This window comes from Tubulanus polymorphus, chromosome 2 (genome assembly GCF_964204645.1).
Source record: "Tubulanus polymorphus chromosome 2, tnTubPoly1.2, whole genome shotgun sequence".
Taxonomy (NCBI): Eukaryota; Metazoa; Nemertea; class Palaeonemertea; order Tubulaniformes; family Tubulanidae; genus Tubulanus; species Tubulanus polymorphus.
The window spans coordinates 19,977,110-20,000,434 of NC_134026.1; the positions used below are offsets into that span (position 1 = coordinate 19,977,110).

General features: G+C 38.1%; 1 protein-coding gene across 9 annotated transcripts in view; it reads left to right on the plus strand.

Moving 5' to 3' along the window:
- Window positions 1-23,325, plus strand: part of LOC141898218 (DNA replication ATP-dependent helicase/nuclease DNA2-like) — a 72,958-nt gene that overhangs the window by 43,900 nt on the left and 5,733 nt on the right. For 2 of the 9 annotated variants that reach the window (XM_074784033.1, XM_074784037.1), the window contains 23 exons: window positions 9,021-10,324; window positions 11,134-11,224; window positions 12,054-12,194; window positions 13,029-13,091; window positions 13,641-15,244; window positions 15,910-15,996; window positions 16,088-16,159; window positions 16,365-16,526; window positions 16,727-16,751; window positions 16,839-16,901; window positions 17,106-17,191; window positions 17,444-17,638; window positions 17,988-18,120; window positions 18,229-18,346; window positions 18,734-18,890; window positions 18,960-19,142; window positions 19,598-19,705; window positions 20,465-20,596; window positions 21,628-21,750; window positions 21,844-21,923; window positions 21,999-22,051; window positions 22,349-22,513; window positions 22,598-22,726. In XM_074784033.1, the coding sequence (XP_074640134.1) occupies window positions 12,156-12,194; window positions 13,029-13,091; window positions 13,641-15,244; window positions 15,910-15,996; window positions 16,088-16,159; window positions 16,365-16,526; window positions 16,727-16,751; window positions 16,839-16,901; window positions 17,106-17,191; window positions 17,444-17,638; window positions 17,988-18,120; window positions 18,229-18,346; window positions 18,734-18,890; window positions 18,960-19,142; window positions 19,598-19,705; window positions 20,465-20,596; window positions 21,628-21,750; window positions 21,844-21,923; window positions 21,999-22,051; window positions 22,349-22,513; window positions 22,598-22,726 (3,777 nt within the window). In that variant the 5' untranslated portion in view covers window positions 9,021-10,324; window positions 11,134-11,224; window positions 12,054-12,155. Of the gene's footprint in view, window positions 1-9,020; window positions 10,325-10,828; window positions 11,052-11,133; window positions 11,225-12,053; window positions 12,195-13,028; window positions 13,092-13,640; window positions 15,245-15,909; window positions 15,997-16,087; window positions 16,160-16,364; window positions 16,527-16,726; window positions 16,752-16,838; window positions 16,902-17,105; window positions 17,192-17,443; window positions 17,639-17,987; window positions 18,121-18,228; window positions 18,347-18,733; window positions 18,891-18,959; window positions 19,143-19,597; window positions 19,706-20,464; window positions 20,597-21,627; window positions 21,751-21,843; window positions 21,924-21,998; window positions 22,052-22,348; window positions 22,514-22,597; window positions 22,727-23,325 lie in introns of those variants that run through there. The other 7 variants (XM_074784031.1, XM_074784032.1, XM_074784038.1 and 4 more) reach the window with 7 other exon arrangements.

Here is a 23,325-nt window from a genome sequence, read left to right on the forward strand (position 1 = left end):
TATTTCGTTGCGTTGCGTAAGATATATAACAGATTTTTCATAATGTTTATTTTGTTTAAAGAAAAACATTGATAATATTTCTTCATTTTCTCATATGTAACGAGATGTAATGAGAAATATTTTCTATCCATCTTAAGCGGTTTATTGTGGCCCTACACGGTAGATGGGATTCGTTATACAGACGCAATGTCCATAAGAATATAGATTCGTATTTCAAAGAAATCTTCAACTAATCGTAAATTTATTACTCGCGCACGTTTTCCGCGCAGGAATTCCATTTTTGCAGTGTGGATGAATACCGAAATTAGTTAGAAAGATCGTAGCATCCAATCAAATACAAAGATACGATACGATAGGAAATACGACGAATAAAAAAGTTTTTAAAAACATTTTTGCATAATATAATGCAGCCATTTTTAGAAATAGATTTGAGAAAGATAGGGAAACCGTGTTAATTTCATGTTAATTTATGCGGTATGTTTTATTTCATCATCGCATGACAGTTAATCAACTGTTTTTTTCTGCGCGCGCATTGTTTCTGCAGCACCCTCGACGTTCTGTTAGTTCACGAGTTTACCTCATGCGGTCGAACTTATCACCTCCGCAGACAACAACAAAAAACAACAAATCACCTTTCCCCCTCATCTGGCAGAATAATCCCGGGTAAAAAAAACCAACCGCTTACTCAGCTGAACACGAGACCCGTAAAAATAGGAACCTTGCCAAAATCATTCCGACGTTTGAAATCTTGCGTTAAGTCGCCTTCACAGAATAGGTTTTAGGGGATCTCAGGCTGCAAAATCTAGGGGAGGGAATTGTTCGTGTTCGAAAGTTCCTTTTGTCAGGGTATAGTATTGGCACTGCTTTCAAGAGTCCATTGCATACTGTGGCTCGTCTCGTCACCGTTCGGAGTCAATGGTATACGACGGCCAAGGACCTGGTAGAGAGCCGGGTTCCTGCGAGTGAACCTTTGATCATTTTATTATTTGATAAGTAGTTATTTCCCTATCCCGTACTTAGCTTCCGACCTGTCCAAAGTTCGATTCGACATCGGGTTCACGGGTAGGTGCAATACAGTATCCCCAGAAAGGCTAACCACAAACAATGCACAAACATTCAGTTTATCCTTATAGAGTAATCTTGATTACCACTCCAAGAATTTTCCATCATGTTACTGTGGTTGAAAAAGCTTGTGAAATCCTCACCATTTTCACTTCCTTCTTCAAACTTATCCACTCGGTTACGATTTTTTTTTCGTTTTTATATCAGGGTCATCCTTTTATAGCGTTGACAAACTGACTATATAAGCGGTATTTCTATTCGCAATCTGTACCGCGAACGAAAATTCAAGGTCGTCGTAAATCAACCTTGCCGGTTTTATTCGTACACGCTGCGATTCGGTTTATTGCATCATATGTATACATGCGGCTTGATAAAGAGTTATAAAAACGTCAGATGAAAAATCAGGGCCGTCGGCTATGTGTACATGTGTTTATATACTCGCTTCGAACATTGTCTTTATCATCGCGATATTAGATAAAAATAAAAACCACTTCCGTAATCGAACCTGATCCGATTCCGATAGAATTGTGCCTCGAGATACCGCAGGAATATACTGAAGTGTGTCGTAATATATAAATCCATATTCATTTATTTTTTCATCGTTATTATGATAAAATATATATATGTATATGTATTCGCGATACCGTTTTGTATACGTGTAGTAACATGCACATATACTACACACGTTCAAAGTAAATATGTATCGACAAAAATTCATAGAAGAATTTTCGATATCAATAATAATAATAGCAATAATAATAATAATAATAATAATAATAATAATAATAATAATATTAATAATAATAATAATAATAATAATAATAATAATGTACAAACTGAGATCATCAAACATTGTCTGTTTTCAAAGAAATGGAACAATATTCAAATGGAATTTGTATCTTAACTTGGAATCTGCCTTGAAAGCGTGTATCGATTTTTTTTTAAATCAGTACGTTGAAACTTGATGTGTAATCGGTTTGAATACTTCGAGTCTTATAACCTGGTACATTGATATCTAGTCAGCGTTAAGGTTCCGTGTGAGTCGATGTGCACTACTTAAATAGATTTCATAACTCTTACTTCATTTTTGATAAATTTTAGTAGTAATCTTTGAAAGGATGTGCTCTACGTCATTAATACATCAGGGCTAGACTGGTCGCCGTAAATCCAATTCAATTATCGATATATTCAAATCCAAAATAACTTTATTGATCCTTGATATTACATAAACCATATCATATTATTTATCGTCGACAATATTAAGCAATATACGTGTTATTTTTTAAGGCGTCAATACACTTTCAAATTATTTTCTTTTTTTTAAATACTAAAAAGAACTACTGCAGATTCCAAGTTGCGCACGTGATATACAAACATAAAGGAATACAATGCCAAGCCAAGAAGACAATCACGCTGATGATGACGATAACAGTTATAGTAATGATATCTATAATATGTATGATATAAAAGAAAAACATATAAATTAGACAATGGAAAATGTACAATAACAAAGTGATCATTATAGATAATATTCAATTAGTTTTTAATACACAATTTTTGATTGTTGCTGCTCAGAAATCACAAATCATCAGAATATGATAATAATATTTTTTTCATTCACCGAGTAATTAGACCCTACAATCAAGAAAATTCATCATTCGATTTAATAAATAATATATATACTTCATATATGCACCGTTTAAAAAGTATTGATTACAAAAACACAAGTTATATGATTTTTCATGAGTGTATAATTTTTTCTGAATATCTTTTCGATTCTCTCTAAATCAAAAAACGATTTCTTTAACAGTTTCAGTTCTTAAAAATCCAGTTGCGACGATTGGAGAATTCGTCGGAAAGAAAATATAGATTTCTTGAATTACAAATCCCTAGAAAATAATGTTTTCTCAGAAAATTTTACGTTGAATTTTACATTTTTCGCATAAATATACAAGCAATCCGCTGAACACAAGCTGAACACAAGCCGGTCATTCTTAAGTACATCATGAACACAATGAGTGGCGGAAGAAAAAGTCTGGCTATAGTCCAGAATATCAAAATATGAATCTTGTTTTGAAAATAACGTTTACGAAATAAAAACGCCTTTTTAGAAATGATATATTATCAAAACAATTCGTCAGTATTGTAGAAAAAGGATTCGATTCCATTTTTTTCCGAAACCCTTTTTGATTTTGTTGATTAGGTTCAAATACGAATTTATAGAAAGAGATAAAATTTTCAGATTCTGTGACATATTCCTCAGTGACTTTTTATCTATGGTCGATGATCTACACAGCGCTACAAACAACAAAGGTAGAGGGGGCACACAACGGACATAACGAGTAACTTCAAAATAAACTTTTGCCTTCACGATGAACTTTTCTCATCGGAAAAGGTTGTGCGTAAATATTCGCATATAGCATTCCCACGTAATCGGGTTGTTCAGTGTGAAACACCAAATATGTCTTTCACATCTCACACAGTCATGTTCTCCGTGTTCGGGAATTTGAGATCATTGGAAAACTATTACATCAACGGTCAAAGTGATCCAAAAACTAAATTTCTGAATGTCAAAATTTTCGATGCTCTTCAATTCAACTATCAGTTCAGGCCCGTGCCGAGGGGGGTTCGGGGGTAGCGAACAAACACCCTAAAATTTGGCCCATCAAAAAGTCAGCGTCAAAAATTTGGGTCACGATTTTTGGATACAATGTTCATGTTTTTCCGCCTTTAAACCCATTCTTAAATGATTTATCCAGGTACCCAGACTTTGAGTGTTCAATAGGAAAGCGTCCCTTTTTACGATGGTGAAAAAGTGTCCTTTTTCTTGAAATATAACTGCCCCTTAAAAAAAGCTCGGCAAGAGCCTGTGCTGTTTTGCAATAAAGAAGAATCTTACGCGCATGTTCACAGTATTCAACGAGAGTTTCCTACACAGACTACCATATTTTCTATGAAATTAGAAGAATAAATACGAGTAATTTATCTCAATAGTTAACACAAGAGTTAAAGAATATAAGTTTATATGTATGTAATATGTATATACAGAAAAATATCGACGAAAAGAATATCTATAACTTACGTTAAAAATCTACCCTACGCCATTTCAGGTATAATCGGCATACAAAGTCAGAACAAAAAAATAAATCAATAAATGAGGTATTCATGTTTTTAACTTAATAATACAAATCAATCATTAAAAAACGTACGAATTAGTGCTAATTTAATTAAGTACGCGTCATTTCACCCCCGACGACGAATTAGAAAAGCGACGATTTGAAAGAAGAAAAAAAATAGAAAATCATTTTGAACTTCTTTTTCGTTATCCTAACAGTAGGAGGATATAGTTCGGGATTTCAACCCAATCAAAATAGATGCTTAATTGTCGGATTTTCCACTTACGCAGCTTAAGTGAACGAAAATTAGATTTAGAAACAACTAAACGAAAATGGAACAAATACGAAAATTTGATCTTCGAAGCGGGTGGAATAGTGCTAGAATTTCCACGAACAACTACGCGTAACAAATCCCGAAAATATGTAAATAAAAAAAAAACGAAACTCGGTATATATGTGTGAAAAGAAATTTGTAGATTTCTTCAATGAAGTGTTTGTAAAATTTAGTTCACCGGTGTGACGGCTGCTCGAGGAGCTGGCTGGCAAAGTTACAGATAGATAGATTCTTTTGTGGTTATTGCACCCGGCAATAATGATAGAATATTTTATCAAGCGCATATCTGGGTGTTGACTTTCAAAACGGTATCCCCAATATCAACTATTAGCGCGCGTTATGTTTTGATACATATATATATGTATATATATACCATGTGACTCGCGTACTCTTAGATTATTTGTTCTTATGTACTAATTATCTTATGTAGAAATCCCTTCAATAGTCATCTTTCTTCTATCACATACATTCGAATTCACTAAGAGAACAAAAACCTAACGACGGCCTGTGCCATCGAACCGAAAACATAGTTCTCACATACGTGCATCTCCTGTACTTTCTCGCGCCTTAGCAATGACTCAAGCCATCGGTCGAAGGGATTAACGAAAAAAAAAAAACGTTTTCTAGGTAATGTTAGGATTTTGAGGTTTATCCATAAGCATTCAAATGCACACCTGGTAACCACTTACCTTCGGTAAAACACAAAATCCCCAGTACGAACATATTTAGTTCTCCCATATAGTTAATGTGCTGACTGAAGTATTTTCGTTGTTTAGATACATATATGCAAGAATGTGGTCTGTACAAAGATCAAGAGGTTGCATGTATACGTATATTGAAACGTAGCCTTTAGATATAGCATCTATTTTCTGTAATCTAAATTCAAGCCATTAATATACATTTATTGAGTTCACGGTTTTTTACGGTGTATGCAAAAACTATGCAAAAACTACCAAAAGAAAAAATTCTCTCAAATCCTTTTTCTAGATATTATCCACAGTTGTAACATTATTAGATGTTTCGCAGTTCCAGAAGTGCCGGGATACAGTTTTGCGGAGAGTTAGCTGAAGTTTCCGGGGGAAGGCGCAGACACTAATTGCAAAAACAATACTTCTTCAGAGTCACGAAAAAATGTTCCATTTGATCGATTTCACGATATACACTTACATGACACCGCTTAAACGCACACAAGTTCGCGCAAATTACCATCGTCCGTACGCACAGTCATAATCACGCCAAAAAAATACGACACTACACATTTCGCTAGACACAAAAATAGTATTGTCAGTTTTTTTTTTCAGTTATGAATCTTTGCGTTAGAATTCCACGGCATATACATACATATATATGAACCCTGGGTTTCCGTTGAGTTTCGATTGAGTTTATGAATAACTAATTTGCTTGATGATGACACGACGAGGTAGATTTTTTAATGTTTTCTCTCTATCGTCTTCTCTCTGGGACTTCTCGATGATGCAACGTGACGTCACGAGACACCAGCTAATTCTCACAGACGACTTTCGGCTTGTGCCAGTCCACAAGGCGTAGTGGTCGTCAAAAATGATTCCGCTCACCAAAGTTCGCATCGTCAAAACCTGAAATTGTACAAACATAATGTTTTTTTTTAAATCAAGTTGGAATGAACGAATGAAATTATTTGCAAATCCAGGGTTTGATCTTTGCGCGCGTAACAGCCGGGATGCTGGCGACGGCAATTTGCTAATTTATTGTTCGAACGGGTTTATTGTTGTTTGCGACTAAACCAATAATTGCTCGTCAAATTAAACCCTTTAGAATCACCTGCGCCACGTGCGAGCGTTGTGAAAACATCGCCGTGAGGACAAAAGGGATTATTGCAAAGTTAATACGTTTCTAATTACGGAAAGGACAATGGGAACCCACTTAAAGCGCCTTGATCAAAATGATGATGATTCATTGAGAATTCTTTTCCTAAGTGGCAATGAATGCCATCGTATTTTTTCTAACAAGTGTCAGAATTTTTATCAACCACACACCACTGATCTAGGGTCGATTCTAGATCCGTTCGAAAGCGCTTTCAAATGGTTTTTATTTGCGACGTGCTCTGCGCATCTTAAAAAAAACATTTTATGTTTGATGTATTGTATGAACTGTGCGTATGTGTGGTAGTTAGATGTAGCGGATATCTCGATTCCGAGAAGGGTTCAATCGGTCGTGTGTATATGCCTTACAACTCATTCGTCTGCGCGGATCGTCAAATCGATTTTCAATCTAAATTATGCATGTACCAGGAAGATGAGCCCCTGCGGATTACAGCTGATCGTAATTCTTCGACGGGAAAAGGCAAAAGGTCAAAAAATTTATTTACAACACCTAAGCCTTTCGGTTTGTAAACGACATTAAGTTGACAAGCGCGTGGGTGATATAGTCCGGTATAAACAAGATACTATTTTTAGGTCTGTTGACCCCGGTTGAGAACAATTATGATATATTGTCTTATTTTGAGTTCAATGATTTAAATAAATTTAAATTTAAATAACGTTTAAAAACGAAAGATATGTACGGTATTTTAGAAGCGGATCCAGAAGCCAATTTTGAAGGACTTGTCACATCCTAAAAGGGAACTTTGATATGCAAAAAGGTAATAACGTACTCCTGAACGGAGGGGTTAATTTTGAAGAAATGTCAAGTCCCACAAAGGAACTTGTGTCCATAAATGTACCCATTATCTTTGATGGCAAAACGGAATTGGAAAAATTGTTGGACTTGTACAAGTCTCATAAGTCTCCCTGGATCCGCCCGTGTTTATATTTGCAACGAACAAACTGTCAAAATGGATAAAATGATTATATATAACTAAGCCTGTTATATTTAATGTAGTCATTAGCATCCGTGTGTGTTTCTATCAAGGCACGCGTGTGAATATGCTATTCTAGCCATATTAATGACGCATTACGCAATATTTATATATATGTAGTCAAAGCAATTATCATTCCGGGTGCCAGAATGTTCGTCTTGATGACCGAACGAATGACTTCCGGGAATGACTTCGCTCGTGTAAGTTTGTAGTGCGCAACTCGTAACACCTTATTTCTGGTCATGGTTTAGAGTAAAAATTTGAATACATGGAACCAAAATCGTCTTATGCTGACTGGTCTTGTATCAGGGCCGTCCTAGCATTTGAATTTCGTGGGGGCGGGGGGGGGGTTTGAGGAACCCTCAGATTTATTTATTTCCGTTCGCAGCCAGAGCCCGGAAAAGGTCCGCATCTTTTAGTGCTGAAATTTTTTGAAAGCTATTTTATCGATTCAGTATTCGTTGAATAAATATCCGTTCTCATTTGAAACGCGTTTTTAAACCATAAATGGCCTAAATCTTCTGAACAGGGACGTCCCTGGTTGTCCGATAAATCAATTGAGGCTACGAGGTTAGTAATCACTTAAATCTATCCACTTCAGAAATGAACAGCTACTTTACTCCTGCATTGCGTAATTACAAAACAAATTTGATTGTATCTTGAATAATCCCAGTGGATCTCCGGTCCCAAAGTCCCGTTCTAAAGTCTAGGTCACTCTAAAAGACGACCAGTTCTTGAATTGTTATAAAATCTGAACACTGGAAACGGACCATGGACTTCTAGTATACCTGCCAATATTTAGTTGGTCAAAACTATGTCCACTAAAACTGCACTTCCGAAGTCCCAATTCGAATTGATGCATGCAGCACAATGTACATATATTTGGCTTATATTGATTGCAAAAATTGCCCAATCAATCCGTTTGATTAGCTGTTGTTGTTATCGTTCTACCTGATAACCCATACATGTCACGAAATAGAGATAAGATACGATTTTTTTCGTGTGATTTCGCAACGCAGCAATTGCACGAAAAGACCTTTGCGAAAACGAACTTTATCTTTTGATAGATTTGGTGATTTGGGAGAAAAATTTGTTAATTATCGCATCTTTTATGTTTCATTTCCAATATCCACCATGTGGACCTCCGGTCCCAAAGTCCCGTTCTAAAGTCTAGGTCACTCTAAAAGACGACCAGTTCTTGAATTGTTATAAAATCTGAACACTGGAAACGGACCATGGACTTCTAGTATACCTGCCAATATTTAGTTGGTCAAAACTATGTCCACTAAAACTGCACTTCCGAAGTCCCAATTCGAATTGATGCATGCAGCACAATGTACATATATTTGGCTTATATTGATTGCAAAAATTGCCCAATCAATCCGTTTGATTAGCTGTTGTTGTTATCGTTCTACCTGATAACCCATACATGTCACGAAATAGAGATAAGATACGATTTTTTTCGTGTGATTTCGCAACGCAGCAATTGCACGAAAAGACCTTTGCGAAAACGAACTTTATCTTTTGATAGATTTGGTGATTTGGGAGAAAAATTTGTTAATTATCGCATCTTTTATGTTTCATTTCCAATATCCACCATGAGCCACTAGTATCTGAATTCGGTGTATCAAAACTCAAAATATATGTATATATTAAATTCTTACCTTCACAGTTTGTTGGTGAGCAGATAATAGTATAAAGCAATTCTGCCGACTAGTTTAAGAGGGTGTAGAAGTTTCCAACCAATGCGTAAGACGATTTCCCTGGTAAGCATGGACAGAATGATTTTCCTATTCAGCACGAGCGGTGCTAGTTTCCTGTTGACATCGATCTCGTCGCCGATCGCGCGCAGACGAGTAGCCAACATCCGAATTCTTACGAGTTCTCTGCTTTCCGAGTTCGGGCAAGTAGTATCCACGCCGCCGTTTGTCGTAGGAGCAGCATTGGTATCGTCTGTGGACGATATCGGAAGACTTAACAACAACATCGCATCCTCCGTTTTCTCGTTTTGCAAACAGCCGTTCGGACGTGTTGGACGACACATGATTAATGACTACGATGTCTAATACTCTCTGGTTGCTGGTTGTAAATCGTGTTTGCGTTTAAATCACTTTGCGATTCGAAGCTACTAAATATATGACCATGTTGATTATAATTCCCGGTATCATTTATTCTAGTGACCAGTATCCACGCGGTTTTGTTTTCCGATGTTTTGATTTCGCTAACGCGCGCACGTGGTTTCGCAGGACGGCGATTGGCTGGCGTATTTGTTGATGGATTGTGGCGCGCACCAGATATGGCATAATACCAAACTCAATGCGGCATCACTTGTTGGAACAATACGCGCGCGACGACGGCACCTGTAGTAACTAAAGCTAGTTATCAATACCCGCCTGCTCTCTGGTGGTTAATTACTAGAAATGTGCCGATATTCCCGGAACAGTGGCAACCGAGGTGGCTAGATGCCAGATCGAGTTTCCTAGCAGGCAAATGATTCAGACCGACTCGGGGATTAGGAAACGACGACGCCGAGCTAAAGGGAATTTAGCAATTGATGTACCGAGTATACTCGCGCGAATTAAGACGAAGCGCCCGTTAGGAATGCACTCGATGCCGAAATTCACGGAGAAAATGCTTAATAGAATTAGTTATATTTTGAAACAATAGGCACCCTCGCGCACCCAGGTCACTGCGGAAATTTGTGATTGAAGCAAATACAGAGAAACGACAAGGCGGCGTTCGCAATTGGAGGCTTGTCTCTGGATTCCTTCATAGGGCTTTTCGTAAATTTCCGGGCCGGACTAATGGAAAACACTTGGAATCACCATTTGAGCGAAAGACCTCAGTTTAAAGATGTGTTTCTGTTTGGAACACGCTCACATTCCTGATAGTGCAGTTTCCCCGATGCTCCCGGCAGGTGTAGTCGCCAAGGGAATAAAATCAAATGAGTGATCTACCAATCAAATGAATAACAAGGTCAATCCCTATTCTAAGATCAAAAAAGATTTATGGTTTCAAAAGCTATCGAAAAATAGCGAATTTTGACAATTCACGCCGAGTCCATATTCCAACCAGTCCTATATTGGACTGATGCTTTTAGTAATGTTTTGATACACTTGAAAAGAATTGTTTTTAATGAATCTGGAAATCACGGCCGTATCGGGCAGCGCGGGTCTGGAGCCGCACATTGACGGCATTGCCATTAGGGCGGCCGTTGGATCGCCGTCGCAGCAGCCGGCTCCGTCCGTGAATTATAAATTCCAACTCAATTTTAATGGAAACCAGCCCAGATGTTTCCAGTGATTTTTTTTATAATCAAAAAATTGATTAGAGTAAAAGAATATTACCGGAACCGACCCCCCGGACTGATCCATCGAGCTTGTGTCGATCAAACTTGTGGAGCGGGGGCCCGATCCGCACTTTTCTGCGAAGAGTGGATGGAGAGTCCGTGATTCTTTGTTTTTAAAAAGTACATACAAAAGAATATAGAAATTATATGGATATGGTAGATTTCTAATAGAAGTGCCGACGGTTTGAGTCCGATGGCAACGGCCGTGGCATTCCGGTAATTCCGCGAAAATTAAGAAAGCACTGGATGGTGCTGCCACCACCAGCCCTCCCCACATTACTTATGTCCCTTATTCATATACGCGCGTACAATCCGCCAATTTCAATCAGGGACATTTACACTGATAGTTATCAAGTACATAACACCTTAAATTATCCGAAGGAAGTCTTAATTCTATGAACTCATATTGATTAATTTTGTTTCTCGAACTTTTTAGTTGCCCCAAAAAAAAAATTTAGCAAGAAGTTGCTGTTTGTGTTTCATCAGTTCAGCCCAGGTCAGTTAGTGTGATTAGCAGTTGTTAGCAGGTTAGTAACCTAATCGTTGGTGGTAAGCTTTTTATAATCGGATGGGCTTATACCAATACTTATGTCATTTGTGAAAATATCCGATCGTGTAACTAAACCACAGACAGGTTACTAACTAAGTCTAAGTAGGCTTCATCATCATTATCTTGTATCTTGTCGTGTATCATAGTCTAATTCTGCTGGTATTCAGATGGACAGAAGTGGCTGTCGTGACTTTTTATGTCACATATGATCCGATTGTGAGATCATTTGGCTGCCAATTGGTTGCCGTATGTACTAACTAGTAGTAGTAGGGCCTACCTACAAGAAGCACACGATCAACAACGTACTTTCTGCTGTGTCATTTTCACAATCAAGTAATTTTCCGTGTAACTTCTATTCTATTAATTATGGATTGTTAGTACTGCCGTATTGTTCCTGATATTTATTATTTTATCCCTTTCAATTTTGAATGGTGTCATAATATTTTTGATAGTATGTCTAAACTACTTGATTGTACAAAAACAAAACTGTTCTATAGGCCTAGCATTATACTGAAAAATGAGGTTTTGAATTGATTTGATGCGTTGGAGTTTGGGGTCAGATCTTTCAATATCCCAGCCACTACCACATGGGCTCGTATTAGAAGTTTGGGGATGAACTATTGCTTAGATCATCCAATATCCGAGGTACTACCTATACCGCATATATACACTCCGAACAACGAGCCCCTGTGATGTGAGACGGGTGTTGAGACGCTTCTGATCATTTGGTATTTGAATGGCTATAGCTTTCACTGTGGCTTTAATCTTCCCTAAAATTCACTTATGGCTTTTTTATACCGCTTTAGGCTGGATGAAATATGTCCCATGCCGTTGTATGGATTTCAAGCTTAAGAGATTATGATCCCAAAATAATGTGAGCCTAAGATTCTACAAACAATGAAAGCAATATGAAGAAAATGGGAAAACTTAGTCTTAGTCGAAAGAAGGTATTGCAACATTTTAAATGCAGGTATCAGTCTGCTGTGTGCCTGGATTCACTCCCTAAGGCATTTGATATTTGATCACTGCTCTTCCAGTTTGAACTATCCACGCTTCAACAGGATCTCGCCTCTAACTTTTGGTTCTCGGGCTTCCATAACGAGACCCTTATTTTCATATTATCTATGGTTGTGTCTTTTTTTCAGTGACTTAGCTTTGTTAATAGTGGGTTGATTCTGATGAAACTTGGGTACACTTTTAGTATGGGGGGTCTAGTTGTGCAGTGCAAAGAATGGCCCCAGTGCACCACCTAGCGGTAGAACTAGGCACTAAAGACTCTTGTTTTTCAGTGGAATGAAGAATTCATACCTCATAACTGAGAAACGGGGTCGAAATTCATAAACTTGTCTTGAGAAAATATAGTTATTGGCCCAAGAGGCAACATATCCGAAATTCATTGGGAGCTAATGCATAGGAAATTTGTAGTCTAGTACCTAGCCGTCGTTCCCCAAACAACCCGTAACAACGACTGGTATTCAGAAATTTGGAAATTTGGAGTTACAAATCCGAGCCTGACTGAGCACAAGAACCGTTGTTGCCTATGGCTTGTTTTAATCGATAAATATTTGTCATCTTATGAACATCAGTTATTTGCAATTTTATCCGAGCACCTTCAAAAAGTGATAATCTAGAATTCAACTTAAATTCTCTGAAAGGTGGGTGGGGGGCGTGAGGTTGGATCCAGGCTGCAGGTTGATACCTCCATAATAGACTGTTGTTCAGTTCTCTGACAAAAGCTGGTCGAATTTTTTTTTCACAATACTTTTTCTTCCTTTTTGCAGCCAAATGAATCGACTCCATCGAGTGAAAAGCAAACCAGAATATCGAAATTCTTCCAACAACAGGTTAGTCGGTCACTCATTCGATGTAAACGGCCCACATAGAAAAAAAGTTCAAAACATAGTCACTTCTATGAGAAGTTACTTGAATGTACTTCTATGTACGTATCGTAGTATAGAATACTAATAAAGACAAAAAGGGACCCAAAGGAGATATGATTTTAACAAAAAATCCTAACACCCATATGGAATTAGAATTGGATGGGAAGCCAATCAAGAAAGGGAAAGACAAAAGTAACTAGATTTCCGCCAGTGCTGCCATAAATTTTAAGTTTTAAAAATAGGATTTACAGTTCATACATATAATCTGCTAGTTTCAGAGAGACTATTATATTTCTATCAGAATTTGATATTTCGTTTAGAAGCAGTTAGAAGATGAATTTTATGTACGAAAATAAAAGTGGAAAATATATAATGATAGTCAACAGAAGTACAAGAAGGTTTTCTGCGCGAAAACCCTAATAATAGGTACCAAAAACTATTGGTACAATCCTAATGTATATGCCTTTACAAATTCCCCTTGAAGATGTCAATGAACGTAAAATTACATTTCAGCCTGAAAATACACCTGCGAAGTCCAGCTTATTTACAGTCGTCGGTCGAGATTCCGTTGGAAAGAGTCTTTCTGTCGAAAAAACTGCCATCGCAATCGATGACACGCAAGAATCCGTTGTACCGAAATGTTTCGACGGGAGCATCGCGAGCCCCGTCGTATTCGACCGCTCGACTACGCCGTCGGATATAACGAGGACTAGTCGAGCCGACTCATCCGTCCGACGAAGCTCGACGGAATCCGATAGTTCCGTGATCCTAGCGACGCCGGAAGAAAAGCTGGCGAAACGCTTTCCGAAAGGTCGCAGTTTTCTCGCCGGGCTCGGGCAGTACACGACGATCGGTTCGAATGCCACGTTTGCTGCTGGTAAAAATGCGAATGGGACTACTAAAAAGAAAGCAAAACCGCCGAAAGTGGCCGCGACTCCGTACGACGGTGTGAATTATCGGATAGACGACTACGGTGATAATTTCGAAGTCGACCCGGTTCGAACGGCCGCTCTGCTCGGCACCGTAATGCCTGTGACTCCCATCGAGACGGATTTGTCGTTGGAGCAGCTGTTCCCGGGCGGAAAGTTGATTTTCGATCCGTCGCCTTCGCCGAGTATTCTGTCGAAGCGCAAGGTGCAAATGAAAAGGTCGGCGGCGAAAGGTTTGTCGCCGAATCCGAAGCGAGCTTTGCCGACGTTTTCGCCTTCGGACGACGATAAAGTGAAACGACACCTCGACGTCGACTTTCGCGACGACGCCGATATCGTGATGTCGACGCCGGTGACGCCGGTGACGTCTTCCAACGCGAAGAAATCCGGATTTCGCTTGAAGAACAGTTCGATATATCGAATGTCGAAAACGAATAATAGATGTCGGGCGAAAAACGACGACGAACTATCCGTTACGACCGACGGCGATGACATTTTGGACAGCCTGCTTACTGAAATAAAGGTCAAGAAATCTTCGCCGAAACTGTTAACCGCAAAAAAGAACGACCATCCGTCGCGCGCGATAAAAACGACGACGGAAAAGCCGCGAGTAGAATCGGCCGCCGTTCGCGACAAAAACGAAACGGAAGTTCTGGCCGACATCATCAACGAGATTCGAGGCTGCACACAAGCGCCGAAGCAACATGGCTACGATAAAAGTCTACAGTCGTATCAGTCGCGATTGTCTTGTAAAGAAAACCGCATCCGACAATGTTCGGGCGAAAATACGAAAGCGAAAAAAGCACGCGACCCCGACAAACTTTCGCCGAGTTATGACACGAAATTTTCATCGCCTATGATTTTGAATGAAGGTCCAATTGAGAGAATGGCTGTTAGTTCGACGCCTGCTGGCGTTGATGCTAAATCAGCGACCCTGGAGGGAGCGGAGGATTCTTCACAAGACGAACTCGAAGTGTCGAACGAACGATCGTTTCAAAAGTTGGCCTCATCGACCGAAGCTACTGCCGCCAATCTTTGGGGTGGAAATTCAAACGCGTTTTCCGATTCCGGCGGGTTCATGCCATTCAGTAACGACGATTCGTGGATGGAACACATCGACCTCGATAATCCGGAAGACGGCTTGACGAAAAAACTAAGTCAACTCAGCCCATTCAAACAGTCAGCTCCGTGAGTATTGTTTTCAATATTGATTGAAAAAAATTACTGTTGCCGTTTTGTTTGAGAGAGTTAGTTCCACAGATGTGAGTTGCAGTTACCTCTGAGTTTGAATTATTTTGTTTTCAAATATGTCAAACATGTTGTAACTCGTCCGATTTAGATTTTAACCCTGAACAGGTGCAACCAGGTTCTGTGGTGGATTCTTGCTGTGAATTTATCAATGTCAACTTGAGAAAATCAGAGTTTCTCGAAAAAATGTCAAGTTTAAGGAATAGTTCCTTATTCCACTGATGTATTACAGTAGTTAGATTCTGACATAAAATTCTCAATTTTATGTTGATTGTTTTTTCCAAAATACCTTATTGAACTTGAAGCCGGAAAATGTACAGAGTTGAAATCAAACAATTTTTTGAAAATACACAATAAATTGCTAGAACATTATAAAAACACAGATACAGATGAAGTAGATTACCCTTTTGAAAAATTAGTCAACTAAACTTGGATCCATTGTGAGTTAAATCTGACTCTTAGAGTTTGAATAATTGGAATGAACTACCTTTTAAGACAGTTATGAGTTAAATGTAACGATTACTGTAGAACTGGGGACCTGTAGTTGTACACGTACAATAAATCTCATGATGAATCGAGTTTGAAATAAACCATTTCTATTTCAGCTGCGTTGAAAATTACGACCCGCAATCTATTCATGCTCCGGCTGCAGGGTATGGGCGTCATGTCGTCATCAATGTTCACATGTCAAAGTGAGTACATGTACCGGTATATATAAGCTACTAAGTTGTGTAAGTTCGCAGACTTGGCATCTTTTTATGATCCAATCTTTTAATTGTGCAGCTCTAGTCTTACACTCGACATTCAAGCCGATGACAGTGGGCCGGTAAAGAAATGTATATTGACTGGATTTTGGTAAGTTATAGCCTAAGAATGTAAACCTTGACTTATTGGGAAATTTCTCGACGTACGAAGTATCAACGTGATGATATTCATCATTCAAAAATAAACACCTAAGTCTAAGCAAGATTGGCCTACTGTAATAAATTCTAGTAAAACTTTCATTGAGAATTTTAGAATCAGGTCTTGATTCTGATATCTATGGTATCTATTTTTTCAGGATGGATACCATTATCAAATGTGGAGATGTTGTACATATTCTGGCTGATTTTGACGGAAACGATACGGCTTACGTATCCGACGAGCACGGTCTGCTCGTCGTGAATCCAGATTTTCTGATATCCGGAACAACTGTGGTATCCACAGTTTACTGTATGCGCAAGTAAGTTCCTTTCCCTGTCGACGCAATGTTGCAATTCTGTATGTTTGATTTGCATGGAAAAATCTCAAGTTGCCCTGCCATCTATCTTACGATTGCGGAATAATCTTTTATATTTTGCATATACCGGTATTGATTTTGTACTGTAAAAACCTAATTACAGAAAACTTTACTTTCATTACATTTACTATCTTTGATTTTAGGTCTGTATTGAATAACAAATTCAAGGTAATGTAATAATCTTTCACGGGGCTTAATGAATTTGATATCTTTATGAAATACAATGAAATGAAATTTGTTTTTATTCTATTGCAGGGTTCTGAAGGCACTAGTATCCACATGCTGAAAGGTAGCATGATTCATAGTTTATTTCAAGAGGTAATTTTTTCACTTATAAACCTTGATTCATAGAAAATGATCTAATATAAACGAATTTAACACAAGAGCCCAGATAGAAATTAGTAAAATGTAGGCTTTTTCCCATTTTAGTCATGGTTTATGTCCTTCTTCAAATGCTGTTGATGGTCCTAATAAAGAATCATAAATTTTCATTAAAAAGTGACAATCTTCTGAATTTCACAGGTTCTGGAGCGGAAGACTTTCACATTGAAGGGAATCACGGAAACAGCGCGGAAAATCTTACAGCAAAAACCATTTTTACATGACATGTAAGATATTAGTTTTATTTTGAAAAAAATGTTCTCTTACGATTGATGGAAAGGTATATGTGTGCACAGAGGTGTATTTGATGATCTACTTTAGGTCCAGTTACCTAGTTATACTGAAATCAAACAAACATACCCAGTACATAGTCCGTTGTACGGGATGAGTAGTTACTAGAATTCGATTTGCATTACGTGTATAAGATTTATTGGATGGTTGTATAGTTGTGAGACTGGCCCCTTTCCTCTCTTACTCAGGTATACTTTGGGGTTAAAGGAACAAAACTTGATGGAAGAAATCGAAAAGTTTATCCCTCAAATCAAACTTTGGATGGAAAAGTACACTACAGTAAATAAGCAACATATATTCGGTGAGCGAGCGGTTCAGCGGTCAGCGGCAGACGTTGAAGTTTTGGATGTGAAAGATATCGAAGAGAACGTCTGGTCACCAAGGTAAATTGACTCTTCCACTTTCTGCCGTAGGTATCAGCCAAGACTTACCACTCAGACATTCAACACTTTATTAACAGAGTTCTTCAAATTTTTGATCGTCCAGGCTTCATGTGTCCAAGAATCTCAACTCAGACATTTTTTATTCAAAATGAAGCAACAAATGGACCAAACATAAGTCATTTGATCACACTTTAAAACTAGTGATCGTTCATGCTGTAATGTTAAATGTCTGAAGAGGGTGTCCCCAGCCGCAAATTGATATGCATTGATCAACAGAATACATAGATGTTTATATATCATATTTATTCTCTTATTACCGGTATGTTAGTAATATCTTTTTACCGACCAGATTTGGTATAAAAGGGAAAGTCGATGTCACAGTCGAAGTTCGAATACAGGCGCCGAGCGGACGGGAAAGAAAAGTTGTTCCGTTAGAACTGAAAACGGGGAAGCCTTCATTTTCAGTCGAGCACAAGGGTCAGGTAGTGTATCGGGGCTTCTTTGAAGCATATTGTGATGCTGTAAAATGACTTGTTATGAGCAAATCGATAAAAGATAAGTACATCTCGTGAACTCTTGATTTATTTTAGGTGACGCTGTATTCGATGATGATGTCAGACCGTCGAATCGACCCCGAATCTGGACTTCTGCTCTATTTGTTAGACGGTTCCATGAAGGTCATTCCAGCTCATCAGCCTAATAAAAGAGGTACATTAGGAGGAGTAGTTTTCTGTCTGGATTGTCGGCCCATCTATCATATTTTTGGGGGCAAAAGCTTTAAACTCATATGAACCAATAATTAATGGAATGAACATCTTATACAATATCAACATACAATAGTTCTTGCCTCCTCTGTGATTGTATTTACACCGGAATTAAGTTAGAGTAAGGCTTAAAATAGAATCCACAGTTGTTATGACTAAAGTGATTGCAAATTGAACCATCCCTGCCCTAAAGGCATCCTATTCATTTTCATAATTGACATTAAAAATATCGTTCAAGGCTTTACCTTACTAAAACTGTAGAATATCTATAAGGCTGTTCGATCAACTAAATCCTCGATTAACTACTTGGAACTTGTATTCATCACTGTAGGTTTGATTCAGTTACGTAATGAACTGGCGCAGTATCTATCGAATTCGTTGACGAAGACCGAAGACGGGTGGCGTTTAGCGGATTTACCTCAACCGATAAATAATTCGAGAGGCTGTTCGAAATGTTCGCAGTTACTCAACTGCACCGCTTATCAAAAGTAAGAACAGTACAGCGGAAAATCAGCTACATTCGTTTAATCGGCGCTATAGTGATAATCATTTTCTAGGTGTATCGAGAATCGTCAACCGTCGTCTGGCCACGCCATGGAAAATCTGATTCCGTCGACGTTATCGCACTTGAATTCGACGCACCTTCGCTACTACGCCCACTGGTGCCTGCTGTTTCATTTGGAAGCAAATGTGGATAAGAAGAAAATGCAGAACATTTGGTGTATGACGGCATTAAAGAGGTATGCGCGCTACTAGAATTGGGCGGTTATACTTTCATAGAATTCTCCTTCCCCATTACTAACGAGATGTCCTGTTAAAAATGATTTAGGTTATTTTGTTGACGCATTCGCTGTTGATTGCTTTTTTGCCCAATTTTATTCTATGCTATTCTGAAAAAAAATTAATTTTGTGTGTACCGAACTTAAGATACCCCAGTGAATCTTATTTCTCCCAATTTTGTTGTATAAACGGGCATACCGCTCTAATGCATCTACACCGCGCTGCGGTGTATCGTAAGTTGCTAATATTTCACTATCTTTGACATGCTGCCATCTCCCAATAAACTAATTACTAATTACATGGATACGCTGCAATGTGGTGTACTAGCTAAGTCCATCAACGATTTGTACACTGCAATGCTGTGTAGACGCACTGACAGGGTTAAACTTGTGTTGTTTTCCGTTGGTGATTTCAGGGAGTCTCATGGCGAGTGCTTACATGGAATGATTCTGAACGATAGCGCCAAACAACTCGAAAACGGAAGATTCGTCCAAACATTCCGAAAACATCCTAAATATGCCATGTAAGCCTGATACATTTGTCTTCACTTCTGTGTTCATTTCTGATTTCATTAGTCTGTAGAATCCTTTCAAACGAAATCAATGCTTGGGCTGAACACGAAGCAAAATCTGAGATTTGTTGCAATGGAACATTCGTTTAACTTGAATTGTGAGTTTACTAAAAAATCATCGATTCCAACCAATTCCGCATTTCTCAGTTAAGATTTAACTCATTGGAAATAAAGGTAGTCGAATCAAACGCTCTAATATTTGTGAACTGTAGATAAATGAAGAAATCCCTCAATACAAATTTTATACGATGAAATTTACTGAGAAGTAACAATGCATGTTTTGTTATATGCTTTGTTACTTCTTTTTCTGGTCATTCCACTTGATGATGGCTGTTAACCCAACAGCTGAAATCGTGTGGTTTCATTTTGTTAGATTTTATTGTACAAGATTTGTATTGTGGGATTTCTTCATTTATTGGAAATGAACTAATTTTACTCTTTAATTTGAATTTAAACAAAAATTGTGGTTCTGGGTTATGTGCTATGAAACTGATACTGTTGTGTTGGCTGTCTCTCCTGGGGGATCTTGCATGATCTTTCCTGAGCTTCGAAGTTAATTAACAAATGAGTCTAACTCCTATTGATTGTTACATGGAGCTTTTATTGTTATGATCCATCCAAACGACAATGGCGTCGTTCTTGTCAAGTCTATGATTATTTCTCTGATTACCTATTTTGTGGCTTACATATTTCATCGTTTTGTTATCGCAGGAAACTCGCGAATTCCGTACTTTCTGCGAGTGACAGCATCGTCGTTAGTTGCGAAAATAAATGCCAGATTTCGCTGACGATGGGCATCGTACAATCAGTTACCGAGGATAGCATCGCTTTAGTCGTTGACAGGTAATCTCTTCATTGAATTGTAATTTGTCTGTTGATTGTTGATTCTTGAATGACGGATATCTTGAGGAACTTCATAGCGACAATAGTTGTGTATGGGGTTCTTATGAGTTTTGGAAAGCTCTTGGAAAGTTTAAGAAATCGGGAATTTTTTTCTCAGCCTTGGAAATGCTATGGAAATTTTGTTTTATTCTCAGTGGCTATGGAAAAGGCGTGGAAAATTGGGAAAAGAGTTTTCCTTCAATTTTAAATAATAGGCTGCATGCATAATTGTCTTACTTCAATTTTGATAACCAAAGGGAGTTATCACTTTCCAGATAACACATTGTCATAGCCACTATGAAAAAAATCTTTATGAAAAAGCTTTGTCAATGGTAGGCCTATTAGTAATTGCCACATATTTACTTAGAAAGGGCATCTATATGAAGAAGAGGTTGAGGATGTGTAACTTTGGGTGTGGTCTTTTGTATTGTATGGAAAATCTGTAATCTGGATATGGATAATGAAGTGCCATGCAACAAATATATATTAAGGCTAAAAAAAATTGATACCTTGTTTCTCCGCTCTGCTGAGCTTAAATGTTGACCCGGCCGGCCGCCTATCTACCCTATACATTACTTTTTTTTAAATCGTGATCAATTTTACCATAACAGACCCGGCCGGTATAGAAATGAACTGTTTATAAATTTTATCATATTTTACAAAAATGACCCGGCCGCTGCGGAGAAACAAGGTATCATTTTTGTTTAGCCTAATAATTAGGTTTTATTGCCCCTAGCCTATATTTCTTCGTCTCTCCTTGGGTAGAAATACCCTCCGACCCACTGTACTACTCAGTGTTTAGCAGTCATCTATCATTTGCTCATGGGCGTGGATCATTTGCTCATGGGTGTGGAGAAGGGCGATGAATGCAAACTGTCTTGCCCAGGGACTCTACATGTAGTACTACACTGATTTCAAACCCCCAAGAGTGAAAGTTATACGAAGTCAGTGTTTTTGGGGAAACACTGTATGATCCAACGTTCTTTTTTCAGAGATCTGCGAAAATACTCCGATTGGAAATCGATGGTGTTCCGCATCGATAAATGCGATTACTACAACTCGATGGGCAGTAATTTCAATAATGTGTCGAAACTAATGGAAGACACCCCCGTTAGGTAAAATCAGAAATGGATAAAAATCGATTTCACGGTTCCATCCTCAATTCCCTGCATTACTTACTAATCATTTTAGTTGTACTTTTTGAACAGCGCTAAACTCCGAGAATTGGTCATTGATTTGAGAGTGCCTGAATTCAATCATGTCCTGCCTAAAACTGACATTGCCAAAGGTATGAAATTCTATATGAAGGTATTTTATTTGGCAAGTGTGGATGACGCTTTGAACTGTTCACTTTTTTTTGCAGTGAAGCATATTTTCAAATTGTTGAACAAACCACAGAAAACTGCTGTTTTAAAGGTGGGTCTTTTGAATCATTTAGACGATAGTTTCTAGAGAATATTGTTCGTAAGTTCCTGGCGTCGGTTTATAGACTGGTATTATCCTGGGGGTTAACTTAATTCATTTTCAATTGAGTTAACCAGTTAACCCCCTGGTTTGAGTTGTTAGCAGTCTATAGAATCGGCCCCTAGGTTTTGGATCTAACCCTCAAAGTTGGAAATTTTTTTGAATAAGACCACCAGTCCAGAGGAATCAATTGATTTCGAAAGAAATCTTCCCTGTAATCTAATGGCTTTGTTTCATCTCTTTTACCAGGTCTTGATGTGCAGAGATTATGTGCTAATTAAAGGCTACCCTGGAACGGGTAAGACATCCACTATTGTTTCATTAGTCAGGGTTCTATCCGCTATGGGTTTGTCTGTTTTACTGACCAGTTATACTCACTCTGCTGTTGACAATATTCTGCTCAAAATGACAAAGGTAATTTGGCATTGTTTGATTGTTCACAACATCGCAACTCCTTATAGTCCAAGATCTTTTATGTTATGTACTTCAATTTCGTAGCATAAACTGGATTTCTTGAGACTGGGAAGGTTAGAAAGAATTCATCGCGATATACAGCAATTCTCCGCTGAACATTTGACGAAAGATATCAACAATGTAGCCGATTTAGAAATGTTCTACGCCTCAAAGGTAATGTTCAAATGGGAATTTCTTTCTTTGATGTAAACTCTTAACTCCTTAACACTATAACATGCTATTGAATGTGGAATTTCAAATACTGTATGATATAATTTGATAGGTGTTAAATGTTCAAAATTCGCAATCAGTCTCAAAACGATTAAGTTTGGATTGTTTTCCTCATTGAAAACATGAAGTAACCAATAGCGACTAAACCAAACATTTGAGATTATCTCGTGTTGTGAAACTGGACTCGGACATTTTTTTATGGACTTGAGATTTGTAATACCATGCTATTTAAGAGAGGTACTTTAAGTACCTTCATCACTATGGTTATTAAATATCAGAACATAAGAGACTGTGTGCCTATGTAATGGCCTTTCATGTTTACAATGATATGATATGATATGATATGATATGATATGATATATGCATGATTGATGTGACGATGTGATGATGTGACTGATTTTCTGACTTTTTCATTTGGGATGTAATTCTAGGATAATCATATCGTTATAGAGGTCTACCATCCATACGCTTTTCTACTATGCCATGTTGGTCAGCAAATGATACAAAAAGTGATTTACAATGAAGTTTGTAAATCCCCTGGG